The following is a 13,177-nucleotide window of genomic DNA, read 5'->3' on the forward strand; positions in this document are numbered from 1 at the left end:
TGTTTACTGAGGGCCCACTATGTGCTGGACACTGTAAATAGCTGCTTTGCATATGTTATTTTATGCTTCCTACAATGAGGTAGAAGCGTATCTCCACTTTACAGGGGAGATTTGGTTCAGAGAGAAGTTAAATATCGTGCCAAAGGTCATACACTTTAAGAAATTGGTAGAGCTGAGATTTGAGCCTGGATCTGGCCCAAAGCCTGTGTACCTGCTACTTCTCAGACTCCAGTGTGCAGCCATCCCCTGCTCTACCCCTCAAACTGGAGGGCACAGCAGTGTGCTGGAGATGTGTAACACCGAGAGGTTAACATGGAATGCTTTCCTTGAATGTTTATTTTGCTCAAAAATTTTAGAGAAATAAACATTTTTAATAAAAATAAGAGATTTAAAAGAAATTCACACCAGCAGTGGTTGCATTGGGTTATGCCCTCAGAATCCCCATATTTAGTTTCCTCTACCACTATATGTACTTTTGTGGAAAATTTAGAGAACCACTCTCCTGAATATATTCACTAGGATGAATGTCCCCTATGCACCCCAAACACAGCCTATCTTAAACTATAGTTTGATGAGAAGTTGTGATCTCAAAATTCGGCACCATCTAAATTACTGTTTACTCAAAAATGAAGATAACTGGTAAACATTGTAAAAGAAAGTATAGGTGGTGGTGTTACTAATTTGTGTTGCCGCAGTAACAAAAAAATCACAAAATCTCAGTGTCTTAGAACAACAAAAATTTCTTCCTCACTTAGGTTATTTTGGCAGCTATAAGTCAGCTGCTGTGGCTCTCCTCCATATTTTCCCAGCCAAAGGAGGAGCCCCTCTTTGAGGCATGTCATTCTTGTAGCAAAGGGACGGGGCGATGCCTTGTGAAGCATCTGCTTAATCTCGGCGTGTGTCGTGTGCACTCATGTACCACTGGCCGAAGCACAGGCAAGGCCAGCCCAGTGTCAGTGGACTGGGAATGTGTGCTCTTTGCACAGGGAAGGAAGAGTGAAAAATTATGAAAGTAGTACAACTCACCACCCTTGTCTTATAATTTTAGATTTGCAGATGTATTTTAATAGATTTCTTAAAGGCAGACGAAATAAAGGAAAAGTTTAAATAGGTTTGACCATATAAAAATATAAAACCTCTGTTTAGCCAAGAAAAAGATTAAGTAGCTAAGCAAATAAACTAGAAACATTTTAACAAATAAAGTCAAAAGACGAATGAGTTAAGGATATGAATGGGCAGATTCCTAGAGAATGAATTAGAAATGAGTAAAAGTTGAAAAATTCCAAACAATTAAAGTGTGTATGATCCATTCAGCTGTATGCAACCAACCATTAAGAATGAAGATAGGTGTATTTTTATTGAGATGGGAAGATGCTCACAGTGGAAAAAAGCAGGTTACCAAAGAGAGTATGTATATTACAATCCCATTTTTATTTATTTTTCTTACACAAGTAAAACGTGCTCATTATAAGCACACTAGAAAACATAAGCTAGAAATTGAATCATTGCTAATTGCACTGCCCAAAGTGTTAACATTCTGGAGTATAATTTTTTTTCCCTAATTATATATGTGCAAAGATAAATAATACTTTTTTTCTTCTTTTTGTGAGGAAGATCGGCCCTGAGCTAATATCTGCCAGTCCTCCTCTTTTTGCTGAGGAAGACTGGCCCTGGCCTAACATCCATGCCCATCTTCCTCCACTTTATATGGGACACCTGCCACAGCATGGCCTGACAAGCGGTGCGTCGGTGCACGCTCGGGATCCGAACTGGTGAACCCCGGGCTGCCGCATCGGAACGAGCGCACTTAAGCGCTTGCACCACCAGGCCGGCCCCAAATAATACATTTTTAATATGTAGTTTTTAACTTCTTATTTTGAAATAATTTTAGACTACAGAAGAGTTGTAAAAATAGTACATAGTTCCTGATACTGTTTATCCAGCTTCCTCTCATTTTAACATACTACATAACCAGGCTACATTTATCGAAACTAAGACCATACTATAGTATACTATGTGTAATAATTAACATTGTATATACTTTTTATTCAGATTTCCTCAGTTATTCCACTTATGTACATCCCTTTTCTCTTCCAGAATCCAGTCCAGGGTACCACATTGCATTTAGTCGTCATGTCTCCGTCATCTCCAATCTGACAGTTGCTCTTTACTTGTCATTCATGGCATTTTTTTTTTTTAGATTTTATTTATTTATTTTTTCCCCCCAAAGCCCCAGTAGATAGTTGTATGTCATAGCTACACATCCTTCTAGTTGCCATATGTGGGACGCGGCCTCAGCATGGCCAGAGAAGCGGTGCTTCGGTGCACGCCCGGGATCCGAACCCGGGCCGCCAGCAGCGGAGCGTGCGCACTTAACCGCTAAGCCACGGGGCCGGCCCTATTCATGGCCTTTTAAAAGTAGTAGTCTTGTTTCTTTTAGAATATCCCTCAGTTTGGGTTTGTCTCATGTTTTCTTAGGATTAGACTGAAGTGATGGATTTTGGGGAAGAATACCACAGAAGTGTGGTATGCCCTTCTCGTCACATCATATCAAGGAGCACTTACCAGCATGACTCATTACTGGTGATGTTAACTTTGGTCACTTGGTTAAAATGTGTCCGGGTGTCTCCACTGTAGAATTACCATTATTTTCTTTTTATATATAAGTGAGTCACTAAATCCAGCCCACATTGAAAGGTAGAAGAATTAAACTCCACCTCCTGGAAAGGGGAGTATCCACGAATTTGTGGTCTTAAGTGAAAAGCACCTAGTAATTGGTGTATTTCTCTTTGAAGTTTTGCCCACTAATTATAGTATTCACTGGTGAATCTTTCCTGTAATAATTATTACTGTGCTGTTCCAATGAGGATTTTCTATTTCCCCCATTCCTTCTACAATTGTTAACTGGAATTCTTCTATAAGGAAAATTTGTCCCTTCTTCCCTATTTATTTATGGATTTACGAATATTTATTTTCGGGGCTATAATCCAATATTTCCTATCTATTATGTTGTTCAGAGTGATCCAGTTTTGGCCACTGGGAGCTCTGACAAGTTGGTTTCTGTGTCCTCTTGATGTCCCATTTTTTTTTAAGCATGTCCTTCCTTTCTGGCACTACGAAATTTTCCAGGCTCAACTTCTCGTGTTTTCCCTGCCTTGGCCATGGAATCAGCCATTTCTTCAATGAGCCCTAGTTCCTTTTATTGGAAAATGGTATTTAGAAATCAAGACCTGGGCACTAGATGTGCTCTTTGTTCCTGGACACAGTTGGGAAATACATTTGTGTATACCAACCCATGTATGCACACATCTGTATTTCGGTGTCTGTATATTACTAAAATAAATGAGTTCATCCTAACTTCTCTGACCCTAATCTGGAACCACAGGGTTTATGTTAGCCTGTGGTTCCAGGCTTAATTGTAACTTATTTGTCTGACTGAAACTTGGCTTTCCATTAAATACAGTTTATTTACATATTTGTTTAACTCTAGTATACATATAAAACAGTTTCAGAATTGCTAACTTGTGCCCCTGTGAGAAACAAATTTACCAATTACAATACAGTATTTATGTACAGTTCTTTTTGTTTTTAGCCTTAAAGTACCAGTGAAAGCAGTGTTTTCAGAGTTACTTAGGTCTGCTCCTTTTTTCTCCACTCTCTTTAATGAGGTTATGTCATACATTTGTAGTCCGGTTAGATTTGTCACCACCTTCATTCAATTCTGGAATTCCCCAACATCCTGTTTTTTATTTTTAAATTTGCATATAGTTAACTTTACCCTTTATAGCTAACTGTGCTATAGTTCTATGGGTTTTGACAGATGTATCATGTCTCTACCACCATGGTGCCACGGGACAGTTTTACCACCCTAAAAAGAATCCCTTGTGATACCTCTTGGTAATCAGCCTCTACCCCAGCCCCTAGCCCCTGGAAACCACTGAACTGTTTTCCGTCCTTATAGTTACGCCTTTTCCAGAATCTCATATAAATGGAATCACATAGTGTGCAGCCTTTTGGATCTTGCTTCTTTCACTTAGCAAAATGCACTTAAGATTCATTGATAGTGTTGTATGAATCCATAGTTGGTTTTATCCCTGGTATTCCATTCTATGGGTATACTGTGGTTTATTTATCCATTCGCCCATCTTAGTTTCCATTTTTGGAGGATTATGAATAAAGTTATTGTAAACACTTACATACTGGTTTTTATATGAACTTGCAATACACTAGAGTAAATATCTAGGAGTGGGCTGGCTAAGAGGAAAGGTAAGTATATTTTTAACTTTATAACAAGCTGCCAAACTGTTTTCCAAAGTGGCTGAACCATTTTGCAGTCCCACTAGCAATGTGTGAGGGTTCTAGTTGCTCTATATCAAGTGTTACAATTTTATGTTTTACATTTAGGTCTATGATCCTTTTGAGTTAACTTTTGTATAAGGTGTGAGATGTGTCAGGGTTCATTTTTTGTATATGGACATCCATTTGTTACAGCACCATTTATAAAAAGACTATTCTTTCTCTATTGAACTGCCATTACACTTTTGTCAAAAATTATTTGACCCTATTTGTGTACATCTGTTTCTGGACTGTCTAGCTTGTTCTATTGATCTGCATGTCTGTCCTTTCACCAATACCCGAAGTCTTAATTACTGTAGCTTCATATTAAGTTTTGAATTTAATAGTGTGATGAGTCCTCCAACTTTGTTCTTTTACAGAATTGTTTTGAATATTCTGGTTTCTTTTCATTTTTATATAAATTTTAAAATCAGTTGATGTCTAAGAGAAAGTTTGCTGCTTAGGATTGTGTTGAGTATATAGATCAGATTGAGGAGAACTGACATCTTAATAATACTGAGTGTTCCATTCTCTGAACACAATATCCTGTCCATTTTACAGTATATAAATCCTGCACATATTTTCTTAGATTTATACTTAAATACTTCTGGGCTTCGGGTTTTCATTTTCTTGGTAACAGTGGGGGACTGTTTTAAACGGTATATATGTTTTTTAAATTTAAATATTTGATTGTTCGTTGCTGGTATATAGAAATAAAATTTACTTCTTTATTAACCTTTTATCCTGTAACTATTCTAAATTTACTTATTAGTTCTAGGAGCTTTTTTGTAGATTCTTTGGGACTTTCTACATAGACAATCGTGTCATCTACAAATATGCACAGTTTTATTTCTTCCTTTCTACAGTCATACATCACTTAACAACAAGGATACATTCTGAGAAATGTGTCATTAGGTCATTTCATCGTTGTGTGAACATCATAGAGTGTTTAAACAAACGTAGATGATACAGACTACTACACACCTAAGCTCTATGGCTCTAATTTTATGAGACCACCATCATATATGTGGTCTGTCATTGACTGAAACGTCATTATGTGGCACATGACTAATCTGTATGCCTTTTCTTTTCTTGTATTATTGCAGAGTTTGAGACTTCTGATAAGATATTGAATAGGAGTGATGAGAGAGGACATCTTTGCTCTTTCCCCCATCTTAGGAAGTACATTAGTTTTCTTGCTGCTTCTCGCTAATTGCCACAAACTTAGTGGCTTAGACAACACAAGTTTATTATCTTACAATTCTCTAGAATTGAAGGTCACCATGGGTCGAAGTTGGGCTAAAATCAAGGTGTCAGCAGGGCTGTGTTCATTTCTGGAGGTTCTAGGGAAGAATCTGTTTCTTTGTCCTTTCTGGCTTCTAGTGGCTACCCAACATTCCTTGACATGTCATGGCTTCCTTTCTCTGTCTTCATAGTTAGCAATATTGCATCTCTCTGTGTCATCCTTCTGTAGCCATATCTTCTTCCTCTCTTCCACTTTTTTTTTTTATTATTATTATATTCGGCCCACCCAGATAATCCAGGATAACTTTCCTATTTTAAGTCAGCTGATTAACAATCTTAATTCCCATTTGCCATGTCAGGTAACATATTCACAGATTACAGAGATTAGGACATGGACATCTTTGGGAGACCATAAATATGATGATAGCTGTAGATTCCTTGTAAATGCTCTTAAGTAGGTTAAGGAAGCTTTCTTCTATTCCTAGTTTTCTGGGAGTTTTTATCATAAATGGTTGTTAAATTTTGTCAGCTGCTTTTCTGACTCTGTTGAGGTGATCATATGTTTTAGTCTGTTATTAGGGTGAATTACATTGATTGATTTTCCAGTGTTAATGCATGCATTCCTGGAATAGACCCACACATGGTCATGATGTTTCATCATTTTTAACATATTGCTGGCTTTGATTTGCTAATACTTTGTTGAGGATTTTCGCATCTATGTTCATGACTAATAGGTGATTTTAGTTTTCTTTTCTTGTAATGTTTCTGTCTGGATTTGTTATCAGGGTAATATTGGCCTCATAAAATGAGTTAGGAAGTGTTCTCTTTTTCTGGAAGTGGTTGTATTAGTATTATTTATTCCTTAAATATTTGGTAGAATTTGCCAGTAAAACCATCTGGGCTTGGAGATTGCTTTTTTTTGAAAGTTTTTTTTTAAACCATGAATTTAATTTCTTGAACAGATACCAGATAACTCGAACTATCTATTTCTTCATTGAGTTTTAGAAGTTTCTGTTTTTAAGGATTTGGTCCATTTCTTGCTAAGTTGTCAAATTTATGGACATAGAATTGTTTATAGTATTTACTTAACTGTCCTTTTAATATCTGGGATTAATAGGGATTTCATTCCTGATATTGATAATTTGTGGCTTCTCTCTGTCACTTTTTTGGTTAGTCTGGCTAGACGTTTATCAGTTGAAAAAAACAGGCTATGTGGGTTTGATCCATGAGCTGTAGTTTGCCAAACCTTGGTCTAACTCAGGTAAAAGACATAAAACTGAATAAAAAACCAAGACCTAAACAATATGCTATCTACAAGAATCTCACTTCAAATATAAAGACATAGATGGGTTACAAGGGAAAGGATGGAGAAGAATCAAAAGGAAGCTGGAACATTGTCAGGGATAAAGAAGGATATTATATAATGATAAAGGGGTCAGTTCTCTAAGAAGACATAGTAATTCTACATGTGTATGCTACTAACAGAGCTTCAACATACATGAGACCAAACCTGATGAAACTAAAAGGAGAAAGGAACAAATCCATAATTATAGTTGAAGACTTCAGCACCCTTCTCAGTGATGACAGAAAATAAAGACATAGAAGATCTGAATGACATTATCAACCAATTACACCTATTTGACATTTATATGACACTTGTTAATTTAAGAGAATAGAAAAAGTGTTCTTGGACTATAAAACATCTGGGAAAATCCCCAGTTGTTTGGAAATTAAATAAATATCAAACATTTCTAAATCTGTAGGTCAAAACGGAAGTCTCAAGGGAAATAAACACTTTGAACTGAATGCAAATTAAAATATTACAAACATTTGTGAGATGGAGCTCAATCAAAGAAAGTCTTCAATCAATCATCAATGTCAGGGGCTGGCAAACTGCACCTCACTGCCTGTTTTTATAAATAAAGTTTTATTGGAACACAGCTAGGCTCATTTCATTATGTATTACCCATGGTTGCTTCCATCACCCTACAACAGCAGAGTTGAGTAGTTGTGACAAAGACTATATGGTCTGCAAAGCCTGAAATATTTACAATCTGGCCCTTTAAAAAAGTTTGCCAGCCTAACTTCTGTGGTAAAAAACTAGAAAAAAAGAGCAAATTAAAATCAATGAAATTGAAAAGAGAAAACCAATAGAAAAAAATCATTGAAACTAAAAGTTGGTTGTTAAAAAATCAATACAGTTCATAAACTTCTTCAAAAGCAAAAGAGAAAACAGGTAGTATAGAAGAATTGAAGATACTGAAAAAGGAAAGAATAAGTGAAACAATAAAATTATATTGAGGCAAAGAATTAGTTCAGTAAATGAAGGAGGAGGATGTTGAAACACATTATGTGAAAGAACTCTTTTTTTTTTTTTTTTGTGAGGAAGATCAGCCCTGAGCTAACATCTGTTGCCAATCCTCCTCTTTTTTCTGAGGAAGACTGGCCCTGAGCTAACATCTGGGGCCATCTTCCTCTACTTTATATGGGACGCCGCCACAGCATAGCCTGACAAGCAGTTTATCGGTGTGCGCCCGGGATCCGAACCGGCGAACCCCAGGCCGCTGCAGCGGAGCGTGCGCACTTAACCGCTTCTGCCACCGGGCTGGCCCCAGAACTCTTTTCTAAAAATGTCTGTCAAATCAATTTCAGAATTTATAGGCCATCTGTTTACAAGAATGCTTGGAATCATAAGATCCTCTTTCTGTGCTGGAAGAGATATCAAAGGTCCATTTATTCTTCACACGATATCCTCAGACTAATCCTTTCATTCTCTTCTGTTCTTAAAAATACTTAGAAATTTTTGATGAGCTTTAAGAAGCACTCGCCAAACTAAAGATTTATTTAAAGTTCATTTGAATTTTGTATTCTATTCCAAAATATAGTAATGCTCATTTTACTGTGAAAACGCTTGCCGCCCATCTGCCCCATCAACTAAAATTGGTGCTTTCAGTGACATGCCGTGTTTATTCCCTGGTTTTGCATACACCTTAATACAAAGCTAACTGTCTTGGTTTGACACATGTTGATTAGTCCTTTTTGTTTGGTTGGTTGAGTTTTTTTGTATAAACAGATGAGGAAACAGTCCTTGAATGGGAAGGGACCTGCTGGAAGCAACACAACTAGTTAGTGTCGAAGCCAGGATCTGAACCCAGACCTCCTGACCCTCAGCTAGAACTCTTGCTGGTTGATCATACTGTATTAAATTGGTATCCAAATTGGCTTATTTTAAACTGTGCCTACCTTGAGCATCATTCTGCAAGACAGTGTTACTTGAAATTTATTCTCCCAAAAAAGTATTGTATAGTCAAAATCAGTTTGGGACATGCTGCAAAGAATTCCTCTTTGAAGAGAGTGTCAGTTCACATTAGTATATCAAAAGGATTGAGAAGGTCTTGCATTTAAAAAATGTGTTAATTTTCTTTGCCCACTGTTTTTTTTTTTCTCTTTTGAGAAGTGTATATTTTAATCTTTCACAACACTAGTATACCGATTTTGGTGGAACAAAGTTGGGAGACTAACCTTTAGGATCATACTAGTTTAACTTTGGAAACTTGTATGTAGACATTGCATTCATATGGGCACTTGTGGACTGGAAATTCTCAGAGGATGGAGAGGAGAAAGCAAAGGAAACAAGATTAGTCAGCCCTGGCTAAAATTAGATTCGTAAGTGTATGTACATCCCACATGTTTTCTGTATTGTTAGAGTCCACCACATACAGAATATCCAGATTGATCTCTCAATCAATCGTACTGTCACCGTTTCCATCTCTCTTGACCTCGTAGCATTCTTGGCTTGTCTTGTTCACTCTTCATGGGAATGTTGGGCCATTTTTCAAACCATTTCCAAAAAAATTTTCTTCAGTGGTAGAGTGATGCAGTGGATCATGTGTTCTTCATATCTCTCTATCATGGATAATATAACATTAGGTGCAGTTTTCTTAATTCCAAAACTCAGCTTGCATTAGAAGAAAATGCTCCTTTTTTTTTTTCCTGAACTGATAGGCTATATGGGGATGAAGACCTTAATGGAGTTATAATGTACTACCATTTGAGTTATCTAGAAATAATAATAGCTAACACATATATAACATTTACAGAATGCCACCCACTATTTCATGTGCTTTTCATCTGTCAACTCGTTTAATCCTCATAAAACTTTTGAGGTAGATCATATTATCCTTTTTTACTGTCAGGAAACGAAGGTTAAGTAATTTGCCTGTGGTCACATACTTGGTAAAGTGTAGAACCACTTAAACCTAAGAATCTGACCCTGAAGATACTACTATTAACTGCTGTGCTACACTGCCACTGTTGTAAATGAGGGATTGTAAATTGCTGCTTTTTTAAATTTTTTAAAGACTTGGAACTTTTTTGCTTTCAACTCTTATGTTCATTCAACACTAAGTACTTACCTTGTGCCAATCCCTGCGCTACTGACGGGATATTAAAGAATAAGATATGGCTTTTATCTACATAGAGCTAAAAAAGAGTTTACTAGTTTAGACTTACTAGCTCTCCAAAAGATATTTTTTTATTATTTTTAATGTTAGATGTTTTTAATAATTTATTTTTAATTTTGGTAAAAGACATAAAATTTACCATCTTAACCATTTTTAAGTATATAGTTCAGTAGTGTTAAGTATATTCACATTGTTGTACAACAGATCTTCACAACTTTTTCATCTTGCAAAACTAAAACTGTGTTAAATAAACAACTCCCCTCACTTCCTCCTGCCCCCCGTCCTTGGCAGTCACCGTTCTACATTCTGTTTTATGAGTGACTAATTTAGATACTTCATATAAGTGAAATCATACCGTATTTGTCTTTTTATGCCTGGCTTATTTCACTTAGCACTGTATCCTCAAGGTTCATCCATGTTATAGCATGTGACAAGATTTCCTTCTTTTTAAAGGCTAAGTAGTATTTCATTGTATGTATATAGCACTTTTTTTATTTATTCATCTGTTGACAGGCATTTGGGTTACTTCCACCTCTTGGCTATTGTGAACAGTGCTGTTGTGAACATGGGTGTGCAAATATCTCTTCAAGTTGTTAGTGCTATTAAGTCAATTCCATCTCCTAGCAACCCTCTGTACAGCAGGGCAGAACCCTGTTTGGTCTTTTTGCACCATCCTGTCACCTTCCAGTACTGTATCAGACAATGCTGCGCTGCTATTCATAGGGTTTCCATGGCCAATTTTTTCAGAAGTGAGTGCCCAAGTTTTTCTTCCTAGTCTGTCTGAGTCTGGAAGATCACTGAAACTGAACACTGAAACCTGTCCACCATGGGTGACCCTGCTGGTATTTGAAATACCAGCGGCATAGCTTTTCAGCATCACAGCAACATGTAGCCACCACAGTATGACAACCAATAGGTGGGTGGTGTGATTCCCAGACTGGGAAATGAGCTTGGGCCGAGGTGGTGAGAGCACCAGATCTTAACCACTAGACCACCAGGGCTGGCTACATCTCTTCAAGATCCTGCTCTAAATTCTTTTGGATATATACCCAAGAGTGGGATTGCTGGATCATATGGTAATTCTATTTTTAATTTTTTGAGGAATCACCATCGTGTTTTCTGTAGCAGCTGCACCATTTTACATTCGCACCAGCGGTGCACCAGGGCTCAAATTTCTTCACATCCTTGTCAACACTTGTTATTTTCTGTTTGTTTGGGGTTTGGGGTTGTTATTTTTAATAGGAGCCATCCCAGTGGGTATGAGGTGGTATCTCATTTTGATTTTGATTTGCTTTTCTCTAATGATTAATGATATTGAGCATCTCTTTATATGCTTTTGGGTCATTTATACATCTTCTTTAGAGAAATGTCTATTCAAGTTCTTGACCATTTTTTAATCAGGTTATTTTGTTGTTGAGTTGCAGGAGTTCTTTATATATTCTGGATATTAACCCCTATCAGATATAAGTTTGATGTAGTCCTATTTGTTTATTTTTGCTTTGGTTGCCTGTGCTTTTGGTGGCATAGCCAAGAAATCACTGCCAAATTCAGTGTGTTGAAGCTTTTCCCCTATATTTTCTTCTAGAAGTTTTATAGTTTTTAGGTCTTACTTTTTGGTCTTTAATTCATTTTGAGTTAATTTTTGTATACAGTGTTAGGTAAAGGTCCAACTTCATTCTTTTGCATGTGGATGGATATCCAGTTTTCCCAACATCATTTGTTGAAAAGACTGTTATGTTAGATTTTTTTTAATGCCCTGAAATGATGAGTTTCTGAGATTTTTCTATTTAAAAGATGTTTTTCACACTGAAATTTAGTCTTAATATTGCCTTGGTTACTGATATTGATAGAAGTTCCTGTTTTATAGGTATGATGCAGAGCATTTTAATACACAGGGATAGATGTAATTTTTAAGTGCTCGTTCAGTGCTTTTGGTTGTTTGGGGGTTTTCACATTTGGGGTTTTTTTGTGTTTTGGGTTTTTTTGAGGAAGATTAGCCCTGAGCTAACATCTCTTGCCAATCCTCCTCTTTTTGCTGAGGAAGACTGGCCCTGGGCTGACATCCGTGCCCATCTTCCTCTACTTTATGTGGGACGCCGCCACAGCATGCTTGATAAGCAGTGCGTAGGTCCGCTCCCAGGATCCGAACCTGTGAACCCCGGGCTGCCAAAGTGGAGTGCGCGCACATAACTGCTATGCCACTGGGCCAGCCCCCATATTTGTTATTTTTAAATCAACCTTCTATGGTATATTAAAATTTTATATAAGGCAATTTCCAAGTCATTGTGTATATTTTCTTCAAATGCCTAGTCTTTAATATATTAAAATGTTTGTTGCTTTGAACTAATTCTCTAAAAAAAATGTACTGTGTCTAACCCAAAATAAATGATATAGAAATGTTGCATAATTTTTCCTGTCCTTTTTTGCTTGTAGGGAAGCAGCACGAGAATGTCGTAGAAAGAAGAAAGAATATGTGAAATGTTTAGAAAACAGAGTGGCAGTTCTGGAAAACCAAAACAAGACACTGATTGAGGAGCTAAAGGCACTTAAGGACCTTTACTGCCACAAATCAGATTAATTTGGGATTTAAATTTCACCTGTTATGGTGGAAAAAGAACTGGCTTGGCCACAACCAGAAAGACAAAATAAACATTTTATTTTCTAAACATTTCTTTTTTTCTATGCGCAAAACTGCCTGAAAGCAACTACAGAATTTCATTCATTTGTGCTTTTGCATTAAACTGTGAATGTTCCAACACCTGCCTCCACTTCTCCCCTCGAGAAATTTTCAGCACCAGGAATCATGAAGAGACTTCTGCTTTTCATCCCCCACCCTCTTCAGAAAGTAATAATTCGTTTACCTGTAAATTGATGGGGGAAATGAGGAAAAGGAAATCTTTTTTTAAACGATTTCAAGGTTTGTGCTGACTCCTTGATTGCCTTAGGGACAGAATTACCCCAGCTTCTTGAGCTGAAGTAATGTGTGGGCCGCACGCATAAAGTAAGTAAGATTCAATGAAGAGGTGTTGATTGCCAAATTGACATGTTTTCACATTTCATTGTGAATTATGGAAAATTGTTAAGAGACATACCCTCCAGGAAGGAATTTTAGTATGGTGTTGAAGAAATTAAGA

General features: G+C 36.9%; 1 protein-coding gene across 5 annotated transcripts in view; it reads left to right on the forward strand.

The window, feature by feature from the left end:
* Positions 1–13,177, forward strand: part of CREB1 (cAMP responsive element binding protein 1) — a 65,587-nt gene that overhangs the window by 46,870 nt on the left and 5,540 nt on the right. For 4 of the 5 annotated variants that reach the window (XM_014784760.2, XM_004426845.3, XM_087435714.1 and 1 more), the window contains one exon: positions 12,477–12,709. In XM_014784760.2, the coding sequence (XP_014640246.1) occupies positions 12,477–12,621 (145 nt within the window). In that variant the 3' untranslated portion in view covers positions 12,622–12,709. Of the gene's footprint in view, positions 1–12,476; positions 13,045–13,177 lie in introns of those variants that run through there. The other variant, XR_015553272.1, reaches the window with a different exon arrangement.

Source organism: Ceratotherium simum, chromosome 9 (assembly GCF_057802395.1).
Source record: "Ceratotherium simum simum isolate JZ-2026a chromosome 9, ASM5780239v1, whole genome shotgun sequence".
Lineage (NCBI taxonomy): Eukaryota > Metazoa > Chordata > Mammalia > Perissodactyla > Rhinocerotidae > Ceratotherium > Ceratotherium simum.